This window comes from Dermacentor variabilis, chromosome 3, assembly GCF_050947875.1.
Source record: "Dermacentor variabilis isolate Ectoservices chromosome 3, ASM5094787v1, whole genome shotgun sequence".
In the NCBI taxonomy this organism is placed as follows: domain Eukaryota; kingdom Metazoa; phylum Arthropoda; class Arachnida; order Ixodida; family Ixodidae; genus Dermacentor; species Dermacentor variabilis.
This window is the reverse complement of record NC_134570.1, coordinates 172553825-172578079: the sequence shown is the minus strand read 5'-3', so window position 1 is coordinate 172578079 and position 24255 is coordinate 172553825. Positions and strand designations below refer to the sequence as shown.

At 47.9% G+C, this 24255-nt stretch overlaps 1 protein-coding gene across 1 annotated transcript; it reads right to left on the bottom strand.

The window, feature by feature from the left end:
* Nucleotides 1-321: 321 nt before the first annotated feature.
* On the bottom strand, nt 322-22732 carry LOC142574910 (organic cation transporter protein-like). Its single transcript, XM_075683905.1, has 2 exons — nt 22217-22732; nt 322-1734 (listed from the first exon to the last, which is right to left on the bottom strand). Exons 1-2 carry the CDS (start codon nt 22730-22732, stop codon nt 322-324), a joined length of 1929 nt encoding a protein of 642 aa, XP_075540020.1.
* Between the last annotated feature and the right edge of the window lie 1523 nt (nt 22733-24255).

Below are 24255 nucleotides of genomic sequence, written 5' to 3'. Positions count from 1 at the left end.
TGTGCAAGGTCGGACTAAACATATACATAATTTCAAACCTCGGCTAACGGCATAGTTTCCAAAGAATATACAAAGAAGTGGGAGAAGTCCATCGTTCATGTCGTTTAGGGTCTTTCAACTATCACGTAAGAGTAATTTGATGGTTCATTTTATTTCCTAAAGGCAAAAAGAAAATATAAATGCACCCCAGCAGATTATTTATCACAGACACGCACACAAACAAAAAAAAATTTTTGAGAACTAACCACCAGTAAATATGTTCCTCTGGTGTCCAAGCCATATCACTTGAATTATCACACGGTGGCAGTGGTACCTGAAAGACTACTGCGGCGACTTTGCAGATTCCGGCGATTTGACGCTTTTGCTCTTGTGGTGTCGCCTATTCTTCCGGACATGTGGTGCTAGGGACTTTTTGAGGGCAGCCTTTGTTTCTTGTGGGCTCAGGGCTGCTGCGGATTTACGCTTCTTGATCTTCTCGATGAACACTTGAGGCAACCACTGTATAGCCACCACGCTGAACAGCGCCATGACGGCGAAGCACGCTTTGAACACCGGAGCAGCCTTTTCACCGACGGACTTCACGAGACAGGTGCCCGTGAGCGCGCCCAAGCCCCCGAAAAACAGGGCGATGCTGACACCGGCACTGCGCTGGTGCGTGGGGAACACTTCGCCCGTGTAGCACAGCACCAAACCAAGGGCGCACGATACTAGAGCCTTGGTGCCGGCATGCGCGACGGCAATCGCCACGCCGTATCCGGTCGCCGTCAGCGCTGCCTCGACCAACCCGTTCAATCCGAGGGCGGAGAGAATGGCCGTGAGCGTCATTCGGATGCCGTACGTGGACATGGCGTGCACGATGACCACGTATGTAAACGTCGTAAGGACCACGTGCGCCGCTTCCCCGAGGTGGTCGCTCGTCTCGTCGGTGATCATGATGCCGTAGTAGATGGCACACGTCGAGAACCTGGCGAAGAAGGCGGCGATCGCGCAGCGTCGCATGAGAGCCGTCTGTAAGAGGCTGTCGCTTGCCACCATGGTGGATGTTGTGGCCTCGAGGCTGCGTTCAATCTTCCTGAGCCGGTGAAGTATTTTATGGAAAGCCGCTGTGGCCGTGACCATGTCGACGCCATTGAGGTCGGCGGCTGCCAAGACGTTCACTTCAGCTTCCTGCAGGCGCCAAGTGGCCAGCTGCCAGACTGGGGACTCTCCTAGGTGCAAACACCAAAGCACGAAAGCGAGCGTGGGGACAGCGAGGAGTCCGTGCGAGAGAATCCAGCTCGGTCTCAGAGTAGCGATAGTGTCCAGGAACGCCGGCACGACGGTGCTGGCCACGGCGTAATGCAACAAGGTGAACAACGGCCTACGCGCTTTGCCCGTGACTTCGTAGACGAGTATGAACGTGAGCAGGTACGCGGCGTTCGCTGAGGAAACGGCCAGTATGCGCATGGTGACGAAGAAGGTGTACCTCGCTTGCAGGCAGCTGCAGAGAGACGAAAGGAGCACAGTGATCGCGCAGACCAGCGTGACTGGTCTCCGACCCAACCGGTCTGACGCGATTCCAGCTACGGGAGACAAGATCATGTAACCGATAATAGGCAGCAGCGTAGAAAAATCGTACAGGAAGATGCGGTCGCAGACTAGGTTGAACTGGCTCACGATGCTGTTCATTCGGTCGCGGACGTCGTAATCCCACTCGTCGCAGTTCACGATACTTCGGTTCCCGAGGTGCTCGTCCTGCGGCAAACAGAATACGAATGGCGTTAGTTGGGCCGAAGTGAAAGGACCACCAGCATGTTTGAGCTTTAGCTTTTCTGAGACCTTGCTTTGAGTCTCAGCTATATCTGTTGAAACCGACAAATTGGGTCACTGGGTAGTCTGTGGTGTAGTGCTTAGAGTTTCGATGCTGTGTTGAGGGAATCGGGTTCGAAAGCAACCGTCTGGACCACACGGTTTACAGGGTATGCGACAGTGGGCATTTGCCTCACTCAAAGAACATCTTTTACTCCCTCTTGGGCCACTAGATATGCGCCGCTCAATAACTGCCGTCCCATTGATGTTAACTTGGGCCACTGCATTTGTACCATTTAGTAACGTGCCTCTCTTGAATGCTAAAAACTCGTTTAAATTTCTCCGTTGGTTGGTGGAATCGATGTCACGTCATATAGGTTCAGATAATCTTGTTTCAACATATAAATTCATACGCGCGCCCCTTGCGGACTTGATGGTGGCGCCTCTAGATAGTGCAGCATGTTCACAGGGAATAGGGTGCCGTCGTGCAGGGTAAAGGCAATCTTTGACCGAATCTTCGCGTTGTCGCAAAGGCGCCGGCGCCAGATCGGCTTTATCTGGTGTGGTCGTGTCCTGCTCTTTCTTTTGTTTGAACGCCTTTCTGCCGAGTGTTTTCGCTAGCTTCGAATGTGCGTGCCTGTTTCTGCGCGCGTTTTATTTGCTTGGTCACGCTTTTATGTACGTACATGTGTGCTTGTGTGTGTATATGAGCGTGCGTACGTACTCCAGACGGCTGATAGAGCACTTTTTATCTTTGCATGCAACAAACCTCCCAAAACCGATGAAGTAGTTGCCATAAGAAACATTTCTCCGTTGACATATAATTTAGCATTAGCATTCTCAGGATACGTCACACACTTTTCGGGGGTCATCTATCAACCTTTGTATCTAGGTACCTATGATTGTATCTAACCGCTCTCCCACCCCCGGTAACTGAATAGTCCATAGTCTAATGGTTAGCGCATCGGGCTGAGCTGAGAAAGCAGCGTTCGAGTCCAACCATCCGACCGACTTGTTTAACTGAGTATACGGCAATGTGTAAGTGTGTGCCGTTGTTCAACTAACCTTTTTCACGCCCACAAGGGTCACTTAGATGCGGGACTGGGTAGGTACCACAGTTCGAAGAAACACTTTGACGACGACTTGGAGCACTATGTATGTGCCGCTCAGACTGTGCTTGTATTCAATGAATCTCTTCGATGCCAACTTAGGTCACCGGTTACGTTCCAGGTCCAACTTAATGAACGTCTCTGACGTCAACTTGGGTAACAAGGTATGTGCCACTGAGAATGTGCCGCTTTACAATGACAAAAAATTGTCCATTATATTTCTCCGGCGCTGAGCAGAATTGCAGACATGTCACAAGAGTTCCCCAAGCCAAACAACCGGACGCATCAGCAGGCTGCACCACAAATGCACTGGGTATTTGTCGATCTTCAATGAACATCTCGACAACTTGAGTCACTGAATATGCGACAAGTGAGGGAACAATTTTCAGCGTTCATAGGCACCGACGCACCACGCTTCTCATCTCGAAAACCACACGCTAACTTCTCAGCAGTGTCACTAAATGGGGCAGCGTGCCCATAAGGAAGCACGAGAAAGTAACCCGGTTGCCGCAAGACGCGTTGCTCAGCGTGCGCACGCGTCGGTGAGCCATGCATTTTGTAGGTTACGCGCAGGCTTCAAGGCGGCGCCGCTAGATGGCGCCGAGCGTTCATAGGGCAGCGCGAAAGACGAATCCCGCTGCAGTAAACGTCTCATACGTAGCTCGTTTCGACGGTGGCAATACGTGATATCGGTATGTTGATCAAGTGCTAAACGCATTACTGTAGTTAGTTAACGTGAGATGGTTTCCCCCGCAATTTTTGGGCAGGGGCTGCTGAAATACGTTTCTCCTAAATGCTTCAGGTAAAGCTTAAACTTTCTCGCGGATATTTATTGCGAATATTTTTTGCCGGCAAACGCTTTGATGGTTAGTTAGAAATTGTTGACGATATTGATAGGGATGTAGCATGATTTACAGTGCGAATGGCGAAAAGGATAGCGAAAATGTGTTGAGTGAAACAAAACGATGCCGACGATGACGATGCGCGCACGCGTTCTTTCACCATTGGACCACGCATGTGCATCATCTCACCGAGTCAATGACCCTTTGTTATTCCTAAGATCCGTCGTGCCATGATTGGTCCATCTGTAGCGAGCACGTGACTAGGCATGTGTTTAGTCAGCGGGGAACGGAAGGCAGCAGGCTCAAGTCTCGGACGCCGGCGCTCAAGCCTTCAAGGAACGCGGCCGTGCACGGAGCTGCTGCGTGACCGTTGCCCGCAACCAAGGCGTTCGCCAGCACGAGTACTGCAGCTCGGAGCGTGGCTTGGCCTGCTGTGTAACCCCTTGCCGCGAGCATAGAGCCTCTAGGGCAAGGTGTCTCCATGGTCAGCTATTCAGCGGAGCACCATTCGTGGCCTGGGTAATGATTGTATATGCGCCAAGCACGGCCGCTGGCGCGCAAGTCAGGCGCTGGACAGCATGACCATTTCTGCAACGTACGTTGCGGCTCGGATGCAAGCTGACAGCAGAGCGAACGGCTGGAAAAAATTGAAGCCCAATGCTCTGCCAAGGTTCTTTTCATTCAGAGGTAAATCACATATCTTTAACGAAAGAATGCGAGGCCTGTTGTCTAATACTGTTCCTTCTTCCAATCTTAGCCAACTTGCCCTAGCTTAGGACTGTTATTACTGGCCATCGTTAGAGCCACATGGAGCGACTACTCAGGTGTTTCTTCGGAGACAGAACCAAACGCACTTAGAGCAAAACACTCTTCATAGCTCCGGTCAAAGAATAGCTCGTTTCCTCCATTTTTTGTGGGGAGGTGAATCAACAGCGTCTTCCACCCAGAAGCATGCTACTGGCGATTAGGTATTTTCTTTAATTTTATTTCTATACGTAGCAAAGCTCACAGCATATTCGTTCGTAATACCAAAAGAATGTGCCAGCTGACATGCAACGTCTGTGCTTTCTATTTTCTTTCAGCGATGCCTAAGCACAGAAAGCAGCCAAAACAAAGCTTTTTACCGCAAGGGGCGCGTGCGACAGCAAAAGGAAGTACTCTGCAGCATCAACCCAGTATTCCTAGTACCTCACTGACAGAAAGTCGGGACCAAGAAAGAGAGAAATACAAATGAGAGAAAGGCAGGGAGGTTACTATAGTAAAAGTCTCCGGTTTGCTACCCTGCACTAGGGGAAGGGAAAGTCGTCAACGACATGGCTGGTATGCAACAGGCAGGAAATAAAGAATTGCAGCCAGTGCCGAGCCAGATAAGGTCCCATGAGCGACTTGCCTCGCCCAAGTTACACGACAGAAATTATCATCCCGCCGCAGATGAATTTGTGCAAGTTGCCTGCCCACTTCATGGAAACCGAGACGAATAGTTGTGAGAGAAGTGGTGTGACAGCTCGTGTGCTGCAGCCAATAAACAGCTACAGAACAAAAAGAGAAATATGTGAAACTTCGCGAAGTTCATAGAAAGGCAAGTGCTACAAATTTGTCAATAAAAAAACCATCAAAAGTTTCAAAATTCGTGCGGGATTTTACGGCAGAAATTGAAGTTCCTAAACATGAGGCTATGAAACCATAAGAGGACTTGGGTACGCGCTGCCTTATAATGGGACTCTTGTCCATCATCTTGACTGGCTCAAATTCCTGCCTGCAATTTTAGCCTGATTGATGTGCTCAGAGCAAGAGCAGAGGGCATTGAAGGCATTGAAAGAGATCGTGTTCTTTATCTCAATGAAATAGAAATTACCTACGGATATGAGCTCGATCGTGCTGAAGAAGTCGTATTTGGAGAGGAAGCACTCCCAGGAGAGGTATATGAACCTGCTTGTCATTGTTTAGCGTTTAGCGTTTATTGTCAGAGGATTGAACTAAAGGTGGTAGCAGGTAATCGCGTAATATGTTACAGGAACTTCTGTCGACGGCTGTCTGCTCAAGAATTTTGTGATGTAAATCGTGCAGCTTCGCGGATATATTTTTCTGAGTGCTTATGGTGACCTCTGAAATGGAAGCCTCCAACAGAGCCATCTGGCACAAGTTAGGTTTTTCTAGTCAGAGGAATTCTAACCCGTTGTGCTCAATACCTCATGCGATGCTTCAGGGAAAGGAACTACAGTTTACCGTGGATGTTGCACACGTGATAAAAAATATTCGAGGTCAGCTTTTGAACACTATTGACTTTACACTGAGTGATGCCACTGTCTACCATCATGGCTTACCCTCAAACAAAATGAAGCTGGAGCATGTGCACGCTGTCATATTGTATGACTCTGACAAAGAGATGAAAATTGCACCCAAACTTACTGAAGTGCATGTCAACAAAGGTCATTTCACTGAAATGTAGGTCGGCATAGCGGTTCAGTTTTTCAGGGTATCCCCAGCTGCCACTTGTCGGCTAATAAGAGAGAAAGTACTAGAACAGGAAGCTGAAACTACAGCATGGTCCCTGAAACTCATCGCAAAATGGTACGAATTGGTGTCCTCGCGAGATTCATCAGCTGCATTTAGTTGGCGAGACATGGCAAAGTACCACGAAGCCGTGGGCATGCTGCACCTGGTAGTGGAAACAATTCAAGGCATGAAAATGGGCCGCACATCCTAGTGGAAGCCCTCACACGCAGGCCTCCTGATTGCAACAGCAGTGGTGGCTCGTTTGCAACATGTGCTTAAAATGAATGACTACAAGTTCTTTCTGACTTGGCGACTGCGACAGGACTGCCTGGAGAACCTTTTTTCTATTGTGCGTCAGGAGAAACCCGTTCTAAACGCATACGACAAGAAATGCGCGCTTGTGCGTGTCAATGAATTTTTACACACGCCAGCGACCTGAAGTTTGTAGGTGGATTCTGTGTACCTGGCTGATATGATTTCACAAGGAAAAATATGGTGCGGTTGGGATGTTGAGAGGACATTGGTGATGGAAAAATTATTTTCATTGAAGCACTGACTTCAATTGTATGGAGCAATTTGCACCATACTGGTGCAGTTCTTGTGAAAGAAATATTGAAAAAAAATTCAGAGACCTTCCCCTATGTGAAGATGGAAGACCAGCGAAGATATATTACTCAATAGCCGTATTAAGTAATGTATGTTGCTTATGCTATATTGGTTGAAAAAAGGTACTAACTTATACCTTCGTTGCATGTTTCGTCTTCTTATATATTTCTCGTTTTTACTTTTTATTTCTTTTAATTCAGTCTATGTTTCCTTTCGTAATAATTTTTATGTTTCACTTTTTATTTTTTGTTTATACATATACACTGACGTTCCGACACGCTTCGTCATGGACTAGCATTTGAGCAAGAGCGTTCATCGCTCCGGCGCATTGTTTTGTCAACGTAACTTTTTGAAAACCTCTTCTTACCCTTGGGCCTGGGACCTCTTCCGGTCTCACGTGTGAGAATTGTAGTTCAAGGGCGCGTTACGGGCCCCTGAGCCCACAGCGGTATCTGCCATTGAGCTTGGACCCTTTCTGCAGTCACCAGGATCGATGCACATGACGATTAGTTTTTGTACACATCTGGAGACAGATTTTTTCCAGATCCTATAATAGACAACTTCGCTGTAGAAAAGAACTCCGAGTAGTGCAGGACCGCAATGGGCACCTCGGTGAGCCATGTGCATGCATATTTAATTGCACTAAAATAGTTTGTTCAGTCAGGGTGGCAAGAACTTGTGTTATCCCAGCGGTGAGGTTATGAGCTTGTTCAAATCTGGCCAAGAACAATTTAAAAGAATCACGTCCTGGACAGACAACCTGTTCACTTTGAAGTCTCCTCAAAGGCCGTTTGAGAATATTTCATCAAAAGGACCAAATGCAGTGTGCAGGCGTGCCAGCGACACAAGGATTCTGTAGAAAACATGTTATCAAGTTATGCGATAGTAAGGCCCAAAGAATGAAACCTTCCTTTTCTTCGACAGATTCCTAACATTACGCGAGGCCTCCTCACATCGAAGGAGCGATGGAGGAAGTAAGCGTAATCTGAAAGCTCTCTTCGCCCGCCCTTATGTAAGGAACGGTTGCGGTACACCTGGGTTCGAGAGCATCTCTTATAAGCTTTACGCGAGCACCTTCATTGAATAAAAGGAAAGTTCGGTGGTCACATATTTGGTAAATCGAATTGCTAATATGAAGACGCTTGCACGCTTTCGTGCAGTTTTGTTTACAGAACGCGCGCGCGAAAGAAAAGAACATAATTTTCATGTTTAGTGGTGTGGTGAAAGGCCCTCAGTCCAGAGCCTCGCTTGTGGCATTCTTCAGTGCAGCAGTAATGAACGCCGCAAGGTACCGTTGGTGGTCGGCGCTGGTTGCTTCTGTCAGCCACCCGGCATGAGGTTTAAGGGAAAAATTTGTAGGGGCACGCAGGGGAGGTGGGGGTGGTCCACAGGAGCAGAGGATATGGGATGCGTTCGGGTATTCGCCACATTATCGGCAGGGTGGGGATCTTCAGGTAAGAGGCAGCGGAGATGGTGCATTCGCGCTGGTGAAGGGATTGTTTCAGTCTGGGTCTGACGAATCAGTATACCCTGTTCACGGCTGAGCACTTTGCTGCGCTTGGGGAACTTGCGCCTTGCCTCTCGATAAGGCCGCCGAAGCAGGGGAGCTCACCTTTTTGTCTGGGCTGGTCGCGGAATTTAGGGTGCCTCGTTCAAAGTCTCGCAGGCGAGATGATTAGCTTTTTCATTTGCCGGCAGCCCGTCATGACCAGGTATCCAGATGATTTCTACATGACGCTGAAGGTGCTCTCGAATAAGTTTCGAAATGTGGGCCGAGAGATCGTTGTGCAACAATTTCTTGCAAGCCGCCATGGAGTCGGCAAATATGATTCTTGGGTGGACTGAGTTGTTAGAGGGCATGTGTTTGATCGCGATTGCAATGGCTGTCAGCTCCGCTAAGGTCGGATCAGTCTCTGGTAGTACCTCCGTATGTACAGTTTGGAGGTCGTTATTTACGACTGCTATGGCGGAGCCCTGCGCACCAACGATAACATCAACGTAGAAATATGTGCCGTCAGGGTGTCTTGCCGTTTACCTTTTGAAGTAAGCAAAACACTGGCCTCGCCTCTCCTTGCCTCGTTCTTGATTCATGTGGCATGGCTGTGGAGCTATGGTTAGGAGTTCGCGTCGTTTCTGGTGTAGTGGGACAAGAGGCGCAGCTTCTGGATGATGACCGATGCTATGAAGGATGTGCGTGCCTTGACAAGTGCGCTGAAAACGCAGTTCTTGGCGATGACAATAAGTACTGACTAGTTCCGCCACCGTCTTATGGCAACCGACGTCAAGGAGGAGCTGAGTGCTGGCACTAAACTTTGTTGCCTTCCGGATGAGCGCATCAAGCCGATTGATATCTTGCTGACGGAGATTGGTATCGGGCAGGTGATAGCGCAGGCGCGACATAATCAGTGGGTTTCGTAGCTGAAGCATATCCGCCTCTTCACTCCATTGGCTCGGTTGGAGACCCTACGCATCATGTGCAGGACCTGTTCTTGCTTGAGCAGGTGCTGCACCGTAGCAGCGGGACCTCCATCTTTCTGAATATGGAGACTGAGTATCTTAATACATTTTGGTTGGAAAATCGGCATGCCTTCGTTTACAATCTCTATGGTGGGCGGTCGCCGTCTTTTGTGATGGACCAGTAGCAACTCAGATTTTTTTCGGCGCACATCTAAGGCCAATAGTTTGAGCAGCCTCATACACCCTGTTCATAGCCTGTTGGAGAGTTTCTTGGATGTAACCTGGCGAATCCGTGTTAATCCAGATAGTGGTATCATCTGCGCAGGTCGCATAAGTGATGTCGGGGATGTCTGGTAGCGTTCTATGGACTACCCAAATGGCAAGCTTAAAGAGTGTGCGCAAGATCACTGAACCCTGCGGGATGCCTCTCTGCGGATGGGGATACTGTTGTGAGATGGTATCGACTACTCGTTAGAGGGTACGTACAATTCCGTAAGAAGTCCCTGATATAATTATAAAGCTTGGTTTCTCAGCCAGTAGCTTCGAACTATTGCAGCATAGCATCGTGGTTAATATAGTCAAAAGCTTCCTTGAGGTCGATGGCAAGAATAGCTTTAAGCTGAGCGCTGCTTGTCTACTTCTTGAGCTCGTGTTTGAATGTTAGATGCATAGATCACAGGGAGGGAAGGGGAGGTGCGGGGTGACCGCCGCGTTTGCGAGTTGCTCTCTTTGTTGGCCTCGGGAAAAGTTGTGATCAGGAGTCTGGCTGCGACCTCCGGGCCGGCTGCGGGCCCTGGACTAGCCGCGGCTCCCGGACTGGTGACGGCTGCCGGACTGGCTTTGGCTCCCGAACTGGCTATGGCTCCCGAAATGGCCGCGGCCCCTGGAATGGCTGCGACCCCTAGATCGGCTGCAGCCCCTGGACTGTTGACGGCTTCTGAAGTTACTTCTGTCTCTCGATGTGTTGTTGGAGTTGTGTTTTGGGCTTGGGCTTCGACTTGCGATGGTGACTGTTCTCATTTGCTCGTCGTCCTTTTGTTGTTGCAGACGCTTCAAGTAAGCCGCCTCTCTGACCGCTTTATCAGCTGCTCATCGAACTTCACAAGCTGGGCCATCGGCCTTGTGGTCTTTGCCGCAGCTAGGGCAGCCTGGTTTGCTGTCATGATCTTCTACAGTATTCCGGATAGATTTTCCACATGTTCTGCATCTTTGTTTTTCATCGAGGTGACAAACGTGTGATCAGTGGCCTATAGAAAAGCATGTTGAGCGAAATTGCGCCTTGGGTCGGTGAGGGACGCAGCTGTATACACCTCTGCCGAAGGTGACCTGGCGAGGTACATGCGAGCCCTTGAAAGTTATAATTGAAATGGCTGTTTTACCCTTCATACGAGCCGCAATAATTTCATAACTTTGAGCTCGGAGTTCTCACACAAGTTCTTCGGTGGTTGTGTTCAATTCCACGTTGTGAATCACACCTCTACACGAGTTCTGGGGCGATGCGATATAAATGTGGAGAGGGTAAGTTTTGCCATTAAGAGTGGTTTCGTTTGTGCCCTGGAGCTTTTCTGTCACCGAGGGGTCATCACTGGTTATTATGGCCAAATTCTTTCTATCTTATATCGACTGTAGCGGCACGAGCCTCTGCAACGGTAAGCGCCGCTGAGACGGTTGGCGCGGCGTCAAGCGTTCGTCGGGTCCACAGGTAGGAAAAGGCCAGTTGGCAGACGCAAAATGTGCGTTGCAACGTGCTGCGTATCTCGGGAATGCTGCGTAGCGTCGGTGACGAATTTTAGGGCCATTGCTGCTGCAGGAGTGCGGGCCTTTGGCGTACTTGACGGTAGGCCTATTCTCCCAGCCGTTAGGGCTAGCTGGGCGCCCTGCCAGGTCCGTGACAAAAGCACAGAAAGTCACAGTACGTTGGTTCGATCACAACAGAATTGGGCCAGAATTTTCGGATAATATACTAGACGAGGGGAGTTGTGTCTGAGGACTCATCCTTGTCGAATCAGTCGGTATTTGGGTCTTTCCTCTGGAGCGATGCTAAGGCACGTATGCTCGAACAGGAGCGACGCTCGCGTCTCATACTCAACGCGAGGAACCACCGAGTGCAAAATTTGATACGTTCCAGCAACACTAGCACACCGGTGTTGCGAGACGCCACTCGTGCCGACCGTGCGACCAAAACGAACGCTGACCCCTGGCGTTGTGCTCGCGCTCCTCCGCAGGCGGGCGACAGCGCGCATGCGCGAGGAAACATCACGTGGGCCACAAGTGAGCTGAAGCGCTCATTCAAGGCCAGGAGCGGCACAAGAACGCATGAAGGTGGTTTCGGAGCAACCTTATGCTACGGAGGTACCAAGGAATACTTCACTGAGGGCCCCTTAGTAAAGAAGCATTCAGAGTGGCATAAGGTGGCCTCACAGCAATGAGTTTCCTTACATAGGTAAGGTGGAGAACATTGTTTGGGCCTAAGGCTATGCGTTCACCTGCGCCAGCTCGAAACGCGAGAATCAGTGGGCATGGAAGCAAGACATGCGCTGCAGTAAATTTTCAGTTAGTTGTAGCGCTTGTTGTCTTTGAAGCCTTTTAAAGTTCCAGAAAAAATAAACAAGCTATCACATCGGAAATCGCTATCTCTTGAATGAAACTTGCTTTCTCATGGTTGAGAAGCCGCGTGGGCGATTCATTTTAGCGACATTGATGAACGCTTTAACAAGTACCAGTTTAGATTACGTTCTTGCAGAAAACATGCTAAACAGGGTTTCATAGTCAATGACTGCGTGATAATCATGATATTATGCTATAGAAACCACGTGTAAAGCACAAATAATCTGATATGTATTCAACATCTCTTACCTCATCTGCCTACCTACATTAATGTTAAAGAAATCAAAATAAAATTCAGAATAACTAAGGAAACACTTTGCTGAACAGAATACGGCCACAAAATAATTTGCAACGAGAAATGGAAGTATGCACTATATTAGCCCCAAGAACGAACTACAGGGATGCTGCGAACGCCGCTTGCGTGACGTCAGGGCACGGACTCGCGCCTGTCGTCTGCTGCATTTCGGGCGGTGTCCGGGCGGCTTCTACATTGTTTTCGTTTGTTCGCCTTCGTTCCATCTGCTTGTATACTTATAGCGGTCGTCTCAAATGCATTTTTAGGACGTGTTCGTTCGCAAAAATTTATTGAAAGAGCTTATTTCTTAGACGACAATACAGTTACAGTTACGCTACAGTGCAAGCTGAAAGAGCGCAGACCAGCCCATTGCAGGTTTTTCATGCGTGAATCGACAACCGCAAAAAAGAATACATTGCATATAAGAATTAAGTTATATTACGATACCTGCCGCGCTGGAACAAGTATGTCACAAAGGCTGGCTACGTACGACTTCTACAACAGTTACCTTGATTTTAGTCCGCTAAAACAGGTTTGCTCACGACGACTTGGTCATGGTGTAATATCGAATTTTTGCATTTCTTCACAGAAACGCTCGGCAGTAACACGAGGACTTAACACCGCGGTTTAGATACTACCAGCGGCATTTGCTTAACTGCTTCTCAAGATTAGGCGGTTTTTCACGTGTTTATTTTAAGTGGCGGCAATTTTAATTGAAGCTAATTGAGGCTTACAGCTGTTTGCAGAATACGAAAAGGAACGTACCAATGTATATTCCCTTTTCCGTGCTACACGTTCAACTCAATTGAGCAATTTACCTGGGCTTGTTGCTTCATGAATATACATGAATCTGTTTGGCGAAGTGACAAAGGCGGCTCGCCCAAATGTTTTAGCAAAACATGCCTTTTAGACCGTATGGCTGCAGCCAGTAATAAGCCGAAGCGTCAGTCATTAATAGTATGGGACATATTGAAGATATAATTCCCCGATGGTGGGTCAAAAATCAAGTGAAATATGTAAGGCTTGTGGTGTCTTATGAAGGTTTACGAGGTTCTCTTTTATGTACTGACGAAATGAATACTTCTGCGTTTCTATAATTAAACAACGCTGGATCGATACATGATGAGACAGAAGGTGCTTGAATTTTACTTTTCTAGGCAGCCTAAGCTGCGCAGTATAGTACCACGAGTATACTTTAGGAATTGCAATTGGCACTGTAAGAAGAACTTCTTTATGGTTTCAATTCGAAGTTCTAGTGAACTAATTGGTATCGCGTAGAATGTACGCCTCCCCATAACGACAGTCTGTTGCTATGGTTGCGTGACGGTGTGCCATATAGTTGATAAAGGCTATTGAGGGCCACAATGAATCAACTCATCGCTTGCAATTTATTGGCTCACAATCTTGATCACTAAACTTTTCTTTCAGGTGATTACTGCTATGGTATTTGTGAATTAACTATGTAAATACTCTACATGACGAGCCGTCGTGTTAGCAGCCATGAGCAATTCGTTTTATGGAGGCGTGTTTTAGAGAGCGGTGAAGGTAGCAGCAAACTTTTTCATACGAAATACGCGTCTAACTCTTTCTTTTACGCATTAAAAAGGGGCCACATTTGACCAGAACAACTCACCAGAGTAATAAGAATCATGATGAGAGCTTCCCTGGGCAGTGTCTTTCTAACACGGATAACCTGTTGACACCAAACACCAAGATTCTTTTTCCATGTAAAATGCAATGTCTCTCATGGCTAAGCACTAAGGGAATTTTAACTGTTTATCGAAGCGTCATACTCAACTTCGCGTGTTGAATTTGCAGACATTCTTTTTACGCAACATTTATGGACAGACACGGCACATATATGCATAGCAATACCAGTAGCCCCCTTGAACGCTACATAGCTTGTGATATTCGAGCCGCAAATTTTCTGGACTAACGCGCTTTTGAAGAAGAAACTGTGGTTCAGGCATGGCAGCAGAAAGAATCCGACATATGCTTTAATAAGCATGGCTCGAGCCACCCATACCCGAAGCATACATGAAGGGAACGAGCGCACGCGACATCCGAGCGAGCGGAAGCGAGCGGTGCCCTGCCTGCGACGTCACTGCGTGAGGGCGCCACTTCAAATTCTCGCCACTACTACTGAAGCTTACCATAAAACTGTGCCAGAAATGGTTCATTTCGTAGTAGCAGTGTGCGACATCCCACACAAAGGAAAATATAAATTACGCTTGAAACTGCAATGAAACAATAAAAGCGCCCCGGATGTATTGGGCCGGTGGTTATTGCGCTCGACTGTTAACCCTGAGGACGCAGGTGCGACCCAGTTGCGGCGGCTGAGTTTCGACAGAGGTGAAACACACGTAGCCGTGTACTAGTGCGATATCGGCGCACATTATTAAAACCTCAGGTGGACGAAATTTCCGATGTCCTCCACCACGGCTCCGTCACAGCTGATATCACGAGATCACGAAGCGCCGGGAATGTAATATTGGCTGAAATGTCCGATGTCAAAAAATTCTCGAATGTGAGCAGTTCAGGGTTCCAGCGCCAGTATCAAGTAGGACTATAAGGGAACTGTAGAAAAGTTAGTAGTGTTTACGACCTGCCTCATACCTAAAGTGCACCAATAATAATTAGGCTATACCAAGTTACCTTTCGCGCATACAAAGCAACAAAGCCTGTAACGTAGCCTCAAACGAATAACTGCCACCATCACTACAGTTTCCGTGATTTCAGAAACAACCATTCAACATTGATAGAATATCACTTACACAGGGCCTCCTTTCAACCGCAGAGTGCTTACTGCACAATCAAGATAATTGCCTTCTACTCCGCCTTCCAGAATTCAGTACGTAAATGGGCTAGCTGATGAATTATTCGAAAACAAGATTTGAAAGTAGGGTGTGCGATGACAGCTTTCCTTTTGCCTCATGAGGGCACGCGGTTCGTCAGTCAGATTCATCTCTCAGCCGGCAGCGAAGCGATCTTTACACTTTTGTTCAAGGCACCAAACATACACAGACACAATGAAAGGCGACGGGACTCGTGTCTGTGTGTGTTTCGCGCCTTAAAGCAAGGTGAACAGTTACCAACTAGCCCAACGAGTGGTTCTCTTAAGGTCTTTACGCGGCTTACGTGGACGGTAGTTTTCTGCTGCCAGGTAGTCCAGTCGGTAATTTCTCTTTAAAGATAAACACTACAGAACAGAAATCTGGGACCGTCACGCTACCTATGCGAAAATTTTGTGTTCTCACCATATCATTCAAGTAGCACAAGTTTTATCACAACAAACTTTACATGCGGTTGCGCAACGCCCATTGGCTGCTTACGGGTGGGCATCATAATGGCGGACGCCGTAGCAGACCACGCTCCGTGTAGCAGACACGGTTGTCTCCACCCTGTACGGTGGCGGAAGGGGGCGCGCGCATCGAAGTACCCTAATCATAGAGTTAGTAGAACAACTCTAGAGGAACAGCTGGGCCGGAAAAGTGGGAACCTCTAGGGCGCCGCCCTGTTGCTGCTGGTCAATGTGGCCAGCGCAATTACTATTGAAAGAGCTGAAAGCAAGTACAAGTCACCTTATGCTTTCTGATCTAAAAACGCATACCTGATGGCTTTATGAAGGTGGTACGTTAATATTAAGTTTACAGAAAGCGATCGCTAAGTCCGCGGCTTATGGAAATCACGATGTACGCATTCATGCAATAAAGGATGACGCGAATTTCGGTTTCGAATGTGTTTTTTGGGTGCGTAGTAGTTTCATACAGTTTAGGCTTGACATGCGATCGCGCGTCGACATCGGACGCTATGGCACACTCGTGCCTTGTGTGCCACCGAAGCCCCGAAGTGCTCTGGCATATACCTTCACATGTAAGTAAACGAATGTATCTCCTTGTTGAGAATATCACGCGAGTAGGCAGCTCTTGTGGTGCATCACAATCGTTTGAGAAGCGTCACAGTAGAGCATTTTTTTGCATGCGGAGCGGTGTTTTTATTTGCAGCTTTCCCTTCAGTAGGAAATTGCTGGACAGGCGGACCAGCGCACCGGAATTGTACTGGCGAAGCCGCAAGCAACTCAAAGAATCTGTTTAATTGTTGCACTTTGAACAATCATGCTTCTACAAAGCCCACAGCAGACAAACAGCCTGATGCCGAGTATTTCTGTGCGACGAAGTAATCAAGAGGCGAGTGCCTAATGCGGACGAAATCGAGTGCATCGAGACTTACTTAGAACGGCAGAAAGCTCAGCTACTTGGTAAGGATTCATTATGCAAAACAGAGGTGAGGCGTGCAGACAGGACACAAGAGTAGAGAAGTGGGCGGCGCTCGTGTTGTTTGCTTGTAAATACTCTACTCTCGTGTCCTGTCTGCACGCCTCACCTCCATTTTGCATAACGAGTGCATCAACCCACATATTAATAGCGTAGGCGTTTTATTAACTGTGTAATATTTTCAACACTTCCTTGCATGCCATTTCATGTGGAATATCCTTTCTGGTTACAAATTTGTGCAGCGAATCTATTTGCATGATTGACTCCGGGCCTGTGGGAACGTTCACTTGCACTTGATGCTGAGTCTTTTACATGTATCCATAAACTGAAGATATGCACATCAGATCCCTGCGAGCATTTTCAAAATTCAATTATTTTAGACAACAGGCACATATGCAATACTGACATAATCCCGAGTACCACTAAGCAGCTGGGACACATTTTTGTTGACCATACTCGCGGGTAAAATAAGTAGATCATGTGGACAGCTCCAGCTCATTCTCCTTAAATCAGTGTGTACAAGGGGTATGCAAAAATATTTTTTTTCTCGCGCACCGATTATTTTGCTGTATAAGCAAGAGAACCCACCACGTCAGTGTAACGTATCTTGTACATCACACTAATATGTGCTTTAATTTACCAAGTGAGATGAGTTACTTTTATGGCTCATTCAGTCATATCACACTGCAAGCTGCATTCATCAATCCTCAATTGAATTTTGCAAATGTTTAATGAAACGTTTCCCTTTTATGTAGATATGCAATGGCAAGCCCTTCCGTGTGTTCTAAAGGTAAAATTTAAGCTCTAAATTAAAAAAGACATTTTTAGTCAGAAACAAGCAAAAATGGTGAATGCAGAGTATCAGAAGCCCAAGGTACAGAAATTATGAGAAGTGTCGAATGATTTTAAGGAAAGAGTCGTATTTGAAAATGCAAGACTCTTTAGGTCAAGCAAGTCAATATAGGTAGAATACTCTGCAAAATTGTGCGAGTGAGGGGATGTCAAACAATGGGTCAGGAAATGCGTTTTCTGCAAAACAAAAGCTGATTGCCATTACATAAGTCGTTTTAGCATCATGAGACTGCTGCTTGGTAAATTCAGAAATAAACCAAAAAACAAGACAAGCAAAAATAAAAAAACAATTTAATGATGCTCTCTCCACACTAGGATAAATAAAAACAAACACATCTAATGTGGACATATCAGACGCCTTGTGAAACACTAAAGGAAAAATTCAGTTTTGAGCTATGGCACTTGCCGCATAGATGTGGGGGGCCTTGCACTAATAGTGATAGTTACCACTACATTTAGAAATTGAACGCATTCATGCAGACATGGATGATTCTTTATATTTTTGGCTACCACTTCAAATGCCTCCACCAAGTGTTACAATGCTGCACGCAGCCATACTAAGGATCTCGCAGCAACACCTGCAGGTATAAAGCAGAAGCAGTCAAAGTGCTGGTGTGTACTGGACACTATGTTCGAAAATTTTTGGGCAAGAAGAGTGCAAGAAGCAGACATAACTGCATTGATTTCAATAATTTCCCATTTGAATGGCCTTTTCTTTTTGCTTAGACAATGCCTACGCCTAGTCACAGCAGCTCCCTCATACAGACTCAGCAAGCCAAGAGGCCGTCGAGGCAAATGCAGGTAAGAGGCAAAAACCAATAGCACTGGTATCGACATTCATCTAATTTCTTTCTTTTTCTTTCGTTTAGGCAGCCAGCACACCTCAAACAGCCACCTTGACTGCGGGTGTGTCACCCTAGTCGCCAAGGAAACATTTGAGGGAAAGCGGCAGGCAATGTGAACAGCCACTTCTCCATGTAAACGATACTCTTTCTCTCGGATGACTCCTACGCCTCGCCACGCCAGCACACTTGTGCAGAAAGATGCCGTGGAGGCACGTGCAGGTCAGAGGCAAGAAGCAGTGGCACTCGTGTCGACATTCACCCAATTTCTTTTTCTTACACTGAGGCAGCCAGCACACCTCGAACAGCCACCTTGACTGCGGGTGTGTCAGTAGATTCCTGTTGTACATATGCTCATAATAAACTTCAGTAAACTTTAACTTGATAATAAACTTGAAGGCAAATGGGACATTGATGCATTGTGTTTTTGGACATTTATTGTACACATACAATATATGTTATACTTTGCAGTGCTACAGAGCGTATTTTGAAGCTTCCCCCTATATTTTGCACCTTTAATTACGTATGTGTTGTGTGGCCCTCAATGCAGTTCATGTTGTAGCAGCTGCTTTGTCTGTGTATCGCACATTGGCTTAAGCTCGTGATATCCACATACTTCTCTCACATATACAAAATAAAGTTCTATGTAGTCTTCAGTGTTACAACAAAAAATGAAAGTAAACAGTCCGATCGTGGAATTGTGTTTAATACAGTGATTCCTATGACAGTTACTGACAAGTTGACAACTTGAACTGGTCAATCGGTTCATAGCCTCCTCTATTTATCAAAAATAAAGGAGGCTATGGATCCGTCATGGCAAGGAATTGTATGTATACATAAAAAGAGGGGGGTATGTATGTGTGTTTGTAGTAGGGGGTATAGGATTAAAGCGGTACAAAAAAATGTACCAACACCGTCCTCTAGACCCATTCCGTTAAGGTACCGTAACAGAGCGTATTATGCATAAAGTTCCTACAACCAACTCTGATATTACTGCACACGCCAGGCGACGCGAGCTACATTTGTCATGACGCATTCGCGACTGCACCGGATGCCCTCCATATTATTCTCTTTAATCGTGCACACTGCACCGAGGCAAAAGAAAGTTCATGGGCGCAGGTGCCTTTAAAGTATCTCGACCTTGCGAGGCTCTGCTGCACGTGCCAGGGGAGCTGTCCGCGCGAACACTCCCTGGCACACACCTGCCTCGGCGGCCCCAAACTACGTACCGTTCTGCTTCGAGCTTTGATCCCTCCACTGTCCCTTGGGTGCCCTGGAGTTCCTGCGCCGCCTGCTTTATTAAAATCTCAGGTGCTCTCCTGAGACTTCCGTTTGTAGGTTACATGTGCCCTACCCCAACTGGATCAGTGCTTATAATAATAAAAAAGCCCGATCTATTGTCGCGACGATAGATCGCGAAAGCGACTTTTGCAACATACCGCGCCCGTGCGAAGAGAATTACAGAACGCCAAAAAGGAATCTGACCACAGCTTCGAGCTCGTAACCTCGTCGAGTGACACTCCTGCAACAGGCGTGACCGCTGAAAACCGCATACCACCGGAAACTTCAACAGGATCATCCCTCGGTTGCATAACTGCCACCTGTACGGCCAACATGGACCACACCCGCACCGTCCCGCAACATAGAATAAAGAACCAACTTATAAAGCCCAAACACACGGCTGCACGCACACATCACGACAGTACAAGCGAGACGCCATGCTGCTACGCTGCTACTGTTGCCGGATTAAAACTGACTACTGTCACCAAGTCTAGCAAGCGTCTCAGGAGCTGGCAACCTCGGCGCGTAGCAACATGGCGGCGCTCTTGCGGTTCCCGATTTCAATGCATGGGCCATATGGGTAGCTTGTCCTCTAGAGTCTGTATAGTAACTCTATGACCCTAATTACTCTAATCAATGTAGGGTCATCGACTGCGCTCGCGCCCTTTCGGTTTCTGCTGCTACGCCGCGGTACCGCAGCCGTGGTGCTCACTGTGCGCGTTCGCAGCGTCTCCGTACGATTTTTTTCCCCTTTCAGGTGCCTTCCTCCTCCGGTGCTCGCTTCCCTCGCGGCGACAAACAGTGCCGCCGATTTCACAGAGAGGGTATGTACGGTTGCGCGTAAAAACTTTCTTGAATAATCAAGGGAGGGGAAAAGCGGAATATGGGAAAGGCGTTAATTGAAAAGCAGCACATACCCAGTGCGCTTGGGACGCAGCCTGCTAACGCGTCGGGTTTATATCATTGATGAAACCTTGTGACGTTGGTTTGATGCCGCTCGGCAGCGGACAACCGAAAAGGGATACTAAAGGCAAATATTAAGTCACGCTAAAGTGACAAATTAGTGCTCGAGACTGTCTAAGGCGCTAATATTATCGTGAACATAGCGTTAGCAATCCAAAATTTAGGTAAATGCACCACACGATTAGAGTCTACCGAGGGACATTCAAGAACTAGTCCGATGACGAAGGCGCTCCTCATTATAGTTCCGTCACTAGCACTCAACCACTAGTAATAAAAAACACAATTGTATTGCAGCATAAAACGAAAGAAAATGCTACTTCCCCAGTTCTATTTGATGTTTTATAAAAAGAAAGAACTCATTAGCGTTATCCTTGACGACGACGCGGCAGTCGAAAGGGTTCGTTTTCTCCACTTTGTGCCTCCCGCTCTGTCGCGTTTCAGTACTTTCGTTATTGTGTAGTGCTGCTCTGGTTTCTCTGACTCGCAAAACTAGCTCAAACTGCAAGCAGCAGAAAATTCCAAGCCAATGTGATGCCGCTTGACGCAGAGCAGCTGCGGCGGCGAATACAACGCTTTGTCTTGGCTCGGTTTCTCCGTGGCCACGCGTTTTCGTTTTGAGCAAGAAAACGTAGCGCCATTTGTCGGGCGCCGTTTTACTAACCGACGGAGGCAAAAGGCGGTGATGATGTATGCAACGTCACCACTCCACTCCCCCCCTCGGGGGCGGGCAATATCAAATGCGCTAGAGGTATGCGGCCGCCTCCAGGGCAGTTTTCTCGTAAACTCAGTCTTTTCTTAAAGACTGACAATGGCAGATACCTTGAGACATTTACACAATGGGCCACTGTCGGTGGACCTCTTGTGGCGCATGGCCACAGAGTTGGGAGACGACAGAGACAATGCGTGCTCTTTCACGTTTCCTAGGTGACACGGGCCTGGACTCACGCCTGTGATACCAGTTGTGTAATGTGTCCTTCACCTCGTTCCTCCCATTACCATCCCCATTGTGACACTTTTTCTTCCCCTCTACCCCTTCACTTACGTAGAGTAGCGGGCCAGATGCTCCATTATCCGGCCGACCTCTCTACATTTTCCAGTCATTAAAATACTTCTTCTTCACTCTTTTCTTGAGACGAAATAAGCACTGCGAGGTTTCTGGAATGGTATTTTAAGAGCCCACATCAACTTGGTATTGGCCTTTAGTGTCCGTTTAAGTAATCTTTTATGTCAGTGTGCAGCGGCACATTCCCAGTGTTGCACATTGCCAGTGGCATATATGTAGTTACTATAGTTCGCGTCGAAAGCGGTCACTGAAGAGCGACGCAAAACTACTGGCGCGTACCAAGCGACCCGACTTGGCATCAAAGAGGCTCAATGGAGACCAGCAGAAACCGAGGGGCACATACCCAGTATTCCAAGTCGCGTCAAAGAGTTCCTTCGAACAGCGGTACCTACCAAGTTCGGCTTCTACGACGACTTATGTTGGCGTTAAGGAGGTTGGTTCAAGAGCGGCACGCATGCACGCACTGCCACATACTCCGTGCCCCATGTGGGTCGCATGGTTGGTTTCTAACCCCGTTATTTCTGTGCAGCAGCCCGATGCGATATCCGTACGGGCACTAAATACCCAGTGACTCAAGTAGGTGGAGAAACGGTTAGAAACAAGCATACATGCAAATAAACATACGAACATAGACAGATAGCCCTCGAAAACTACCTGAGGTACACAAATAATGCTAACGCACTAAAAAAAGGCACTAATGCATCTATCGGTTGAGCCACGCTACGAGGATTCGGCACTTACCTGTGCAGGTGGATCGTACACCGTGCATGCACTGAAACTGCCGTCAACCTCGACGGGAATGGACTGGTTGCGCCACTGGCTTGCAGAGAGGTGGCCGTACTCCGGGGGAGGCCGGCACCAGTGGTCCACAGGCTGGCCGATGAGGCGTAGCGCCAACTCTTGCATCAACACCACGATAACGCACAGCATACCGCAGTATAGGATGCGACGCTGGTACGGGCCATGGTCCAGGATGACGTAAACGCTGTCCTGAAGGGCTGCCAGTGTGTCCGGGGTCCCGAAGTTAGACAGCTTACAGGATAGGCCGGTCGCTGTGCTTAACAAACCCGATGCTGGGCTTCGCGCATCGGATGCTGGGCTTCGCGCATCGGATGCTGGGCTTCGCGCATCGGATGCTGGGCTGCATGGTTCATACTCTGGGCTGGATAATCCGTGAGCCGAATCCTGACGCCGTGGTGGAGACGACGACGTCTTCGCCGGGTTCGGTTCTTGGTCTGAAGTTATGGCGCCCACCATTCCTGAAAAATGCTTCGCCCCTATTTGAACCACAGCAGTAGAATACAACCTATGCTTGTCCAAAGTGGATCTTCTTCTTTCAAGTGCAAAAGCTCATGATGATAATAATACCAGGCAATGACACATTCCCCCAACGGCGCATTTGCAAAAAAGCGCCAATAGAAGAGAAAAAAAAAGGCGCTGTTGACGGGCTGATACACTCTAAAAACAGTTGCACCCTTTGGGGTGCGTATTTGCCTCATAACAATAATCGTGATCTGTCTTGTCCGCATTTCATTTCTTTAACGCGGCGAGCCCGGTACTTTCCAGTAACGAACGGCATGCGCATTATCAGCATGACATAGTATTCCAGACAGGAAAGTAACGAGCGCAGCATTTTCAAGAAAGGAAATGCGGGCAAGACAGATGACGATTATTGTTCTGTGGCAAATATACACTCAAAAGGCTGTAAACTTTTCTTATAGCGCATTAGCTAAAGTGATCATGAAAATATTATGGTAGAAATATTTTTCATTGTAGTACTAATTTACAAGAACATATGCCTACAACCAAACGAATATTAATATGAACGCGTTGTTTAGCAGTGAGTCCAATATAGGGAGAAACTGCGGTAAACGCATCGCACGATGACCTACGGCAGTAACGGGGTAGTACTGAATCAATATCGCCAGACAACGTTTTGCCGCCATCGACACAACGTATTGCAACCATGAAGGCGAGGGATGTATGAGGCATGTAGTGAAGCGGGACTCTTCTTTCGCGCTTCCCCAAGAACACTCGGCGCGATCTAGCGCCGGCACCGTGAAGGTTGTGCGTGACCCCTGAAGTGTACCGCGCCTGAGAAGCGCGCCATGCAGCAACCGAGCTCCCCTATGGCGTTTCTTGCTGGACATACTCCGTCATTCAGTGGCACTGCAGCGAAGACCGTGCCTGGCAGCCGAGACGACAAGCATGCCGCGCCGGTAGTTGCGAACGCAGATAATTCTTCCCTCGCCGTGTACTCAATGGCACATACTCGGTAACCCAAGTTGCGAGAGGTTCTTTAAAGAGCGCCATGTCTGGAGCGTTCATGGAGCAGCTCACTAAAGCGTTGGCATGAAAGGCGTCCATTGAAAAGCGGCCTATAGCCAGTGCATTTGTGGGGTAGCCTGCTGAAACGTCGGGATGCTGCCCTTGACGAACCCGTGCGACGTGGTTTCGATTTCGGCCAGCATTGGAAACATTTAAAGGTTTCGTTTCTGTCATTTTAGAGCGACACACGCCTACTGGCACGTGCCGCCTGTCGTGCAAAAGGAGCAGATAGAGTTTAAGGGTATGTGATGAGATCACAGGTATTTTTTTATGCGGAAGCATCAAACGGCCCACTGAGCGCAAAAGCGGCCGTATGTCGTCTGCACAAGAGAAAAACGCCACATAAATTTCTGTTGGCTGCGATGCCGTGTCACGAGCGCCCCTGGATAGAGCAGACCTGGCGAAAGGGAACACATACTGCAGCAATGCGCGCCAAGTGTTACGTGAGGGGA

Excerpts from the sequence above, each read along its gene's own strand:
- LOC142574910 (XM_075683905.1), bottom strand. The coding sequence starts at position 22,732 with ATGGTGGGCGCCATAACTTCAGACCAAGAACCGAACCCGGCGAAGACG. Across the intron at positions 1,735-22,216 it reads TGTACGATCCACCTGCACAG|GACGAGCACCTCGGGAACCG; the intron begins GTAAGTGCCGAA and ends TGTTTGCCGCAG.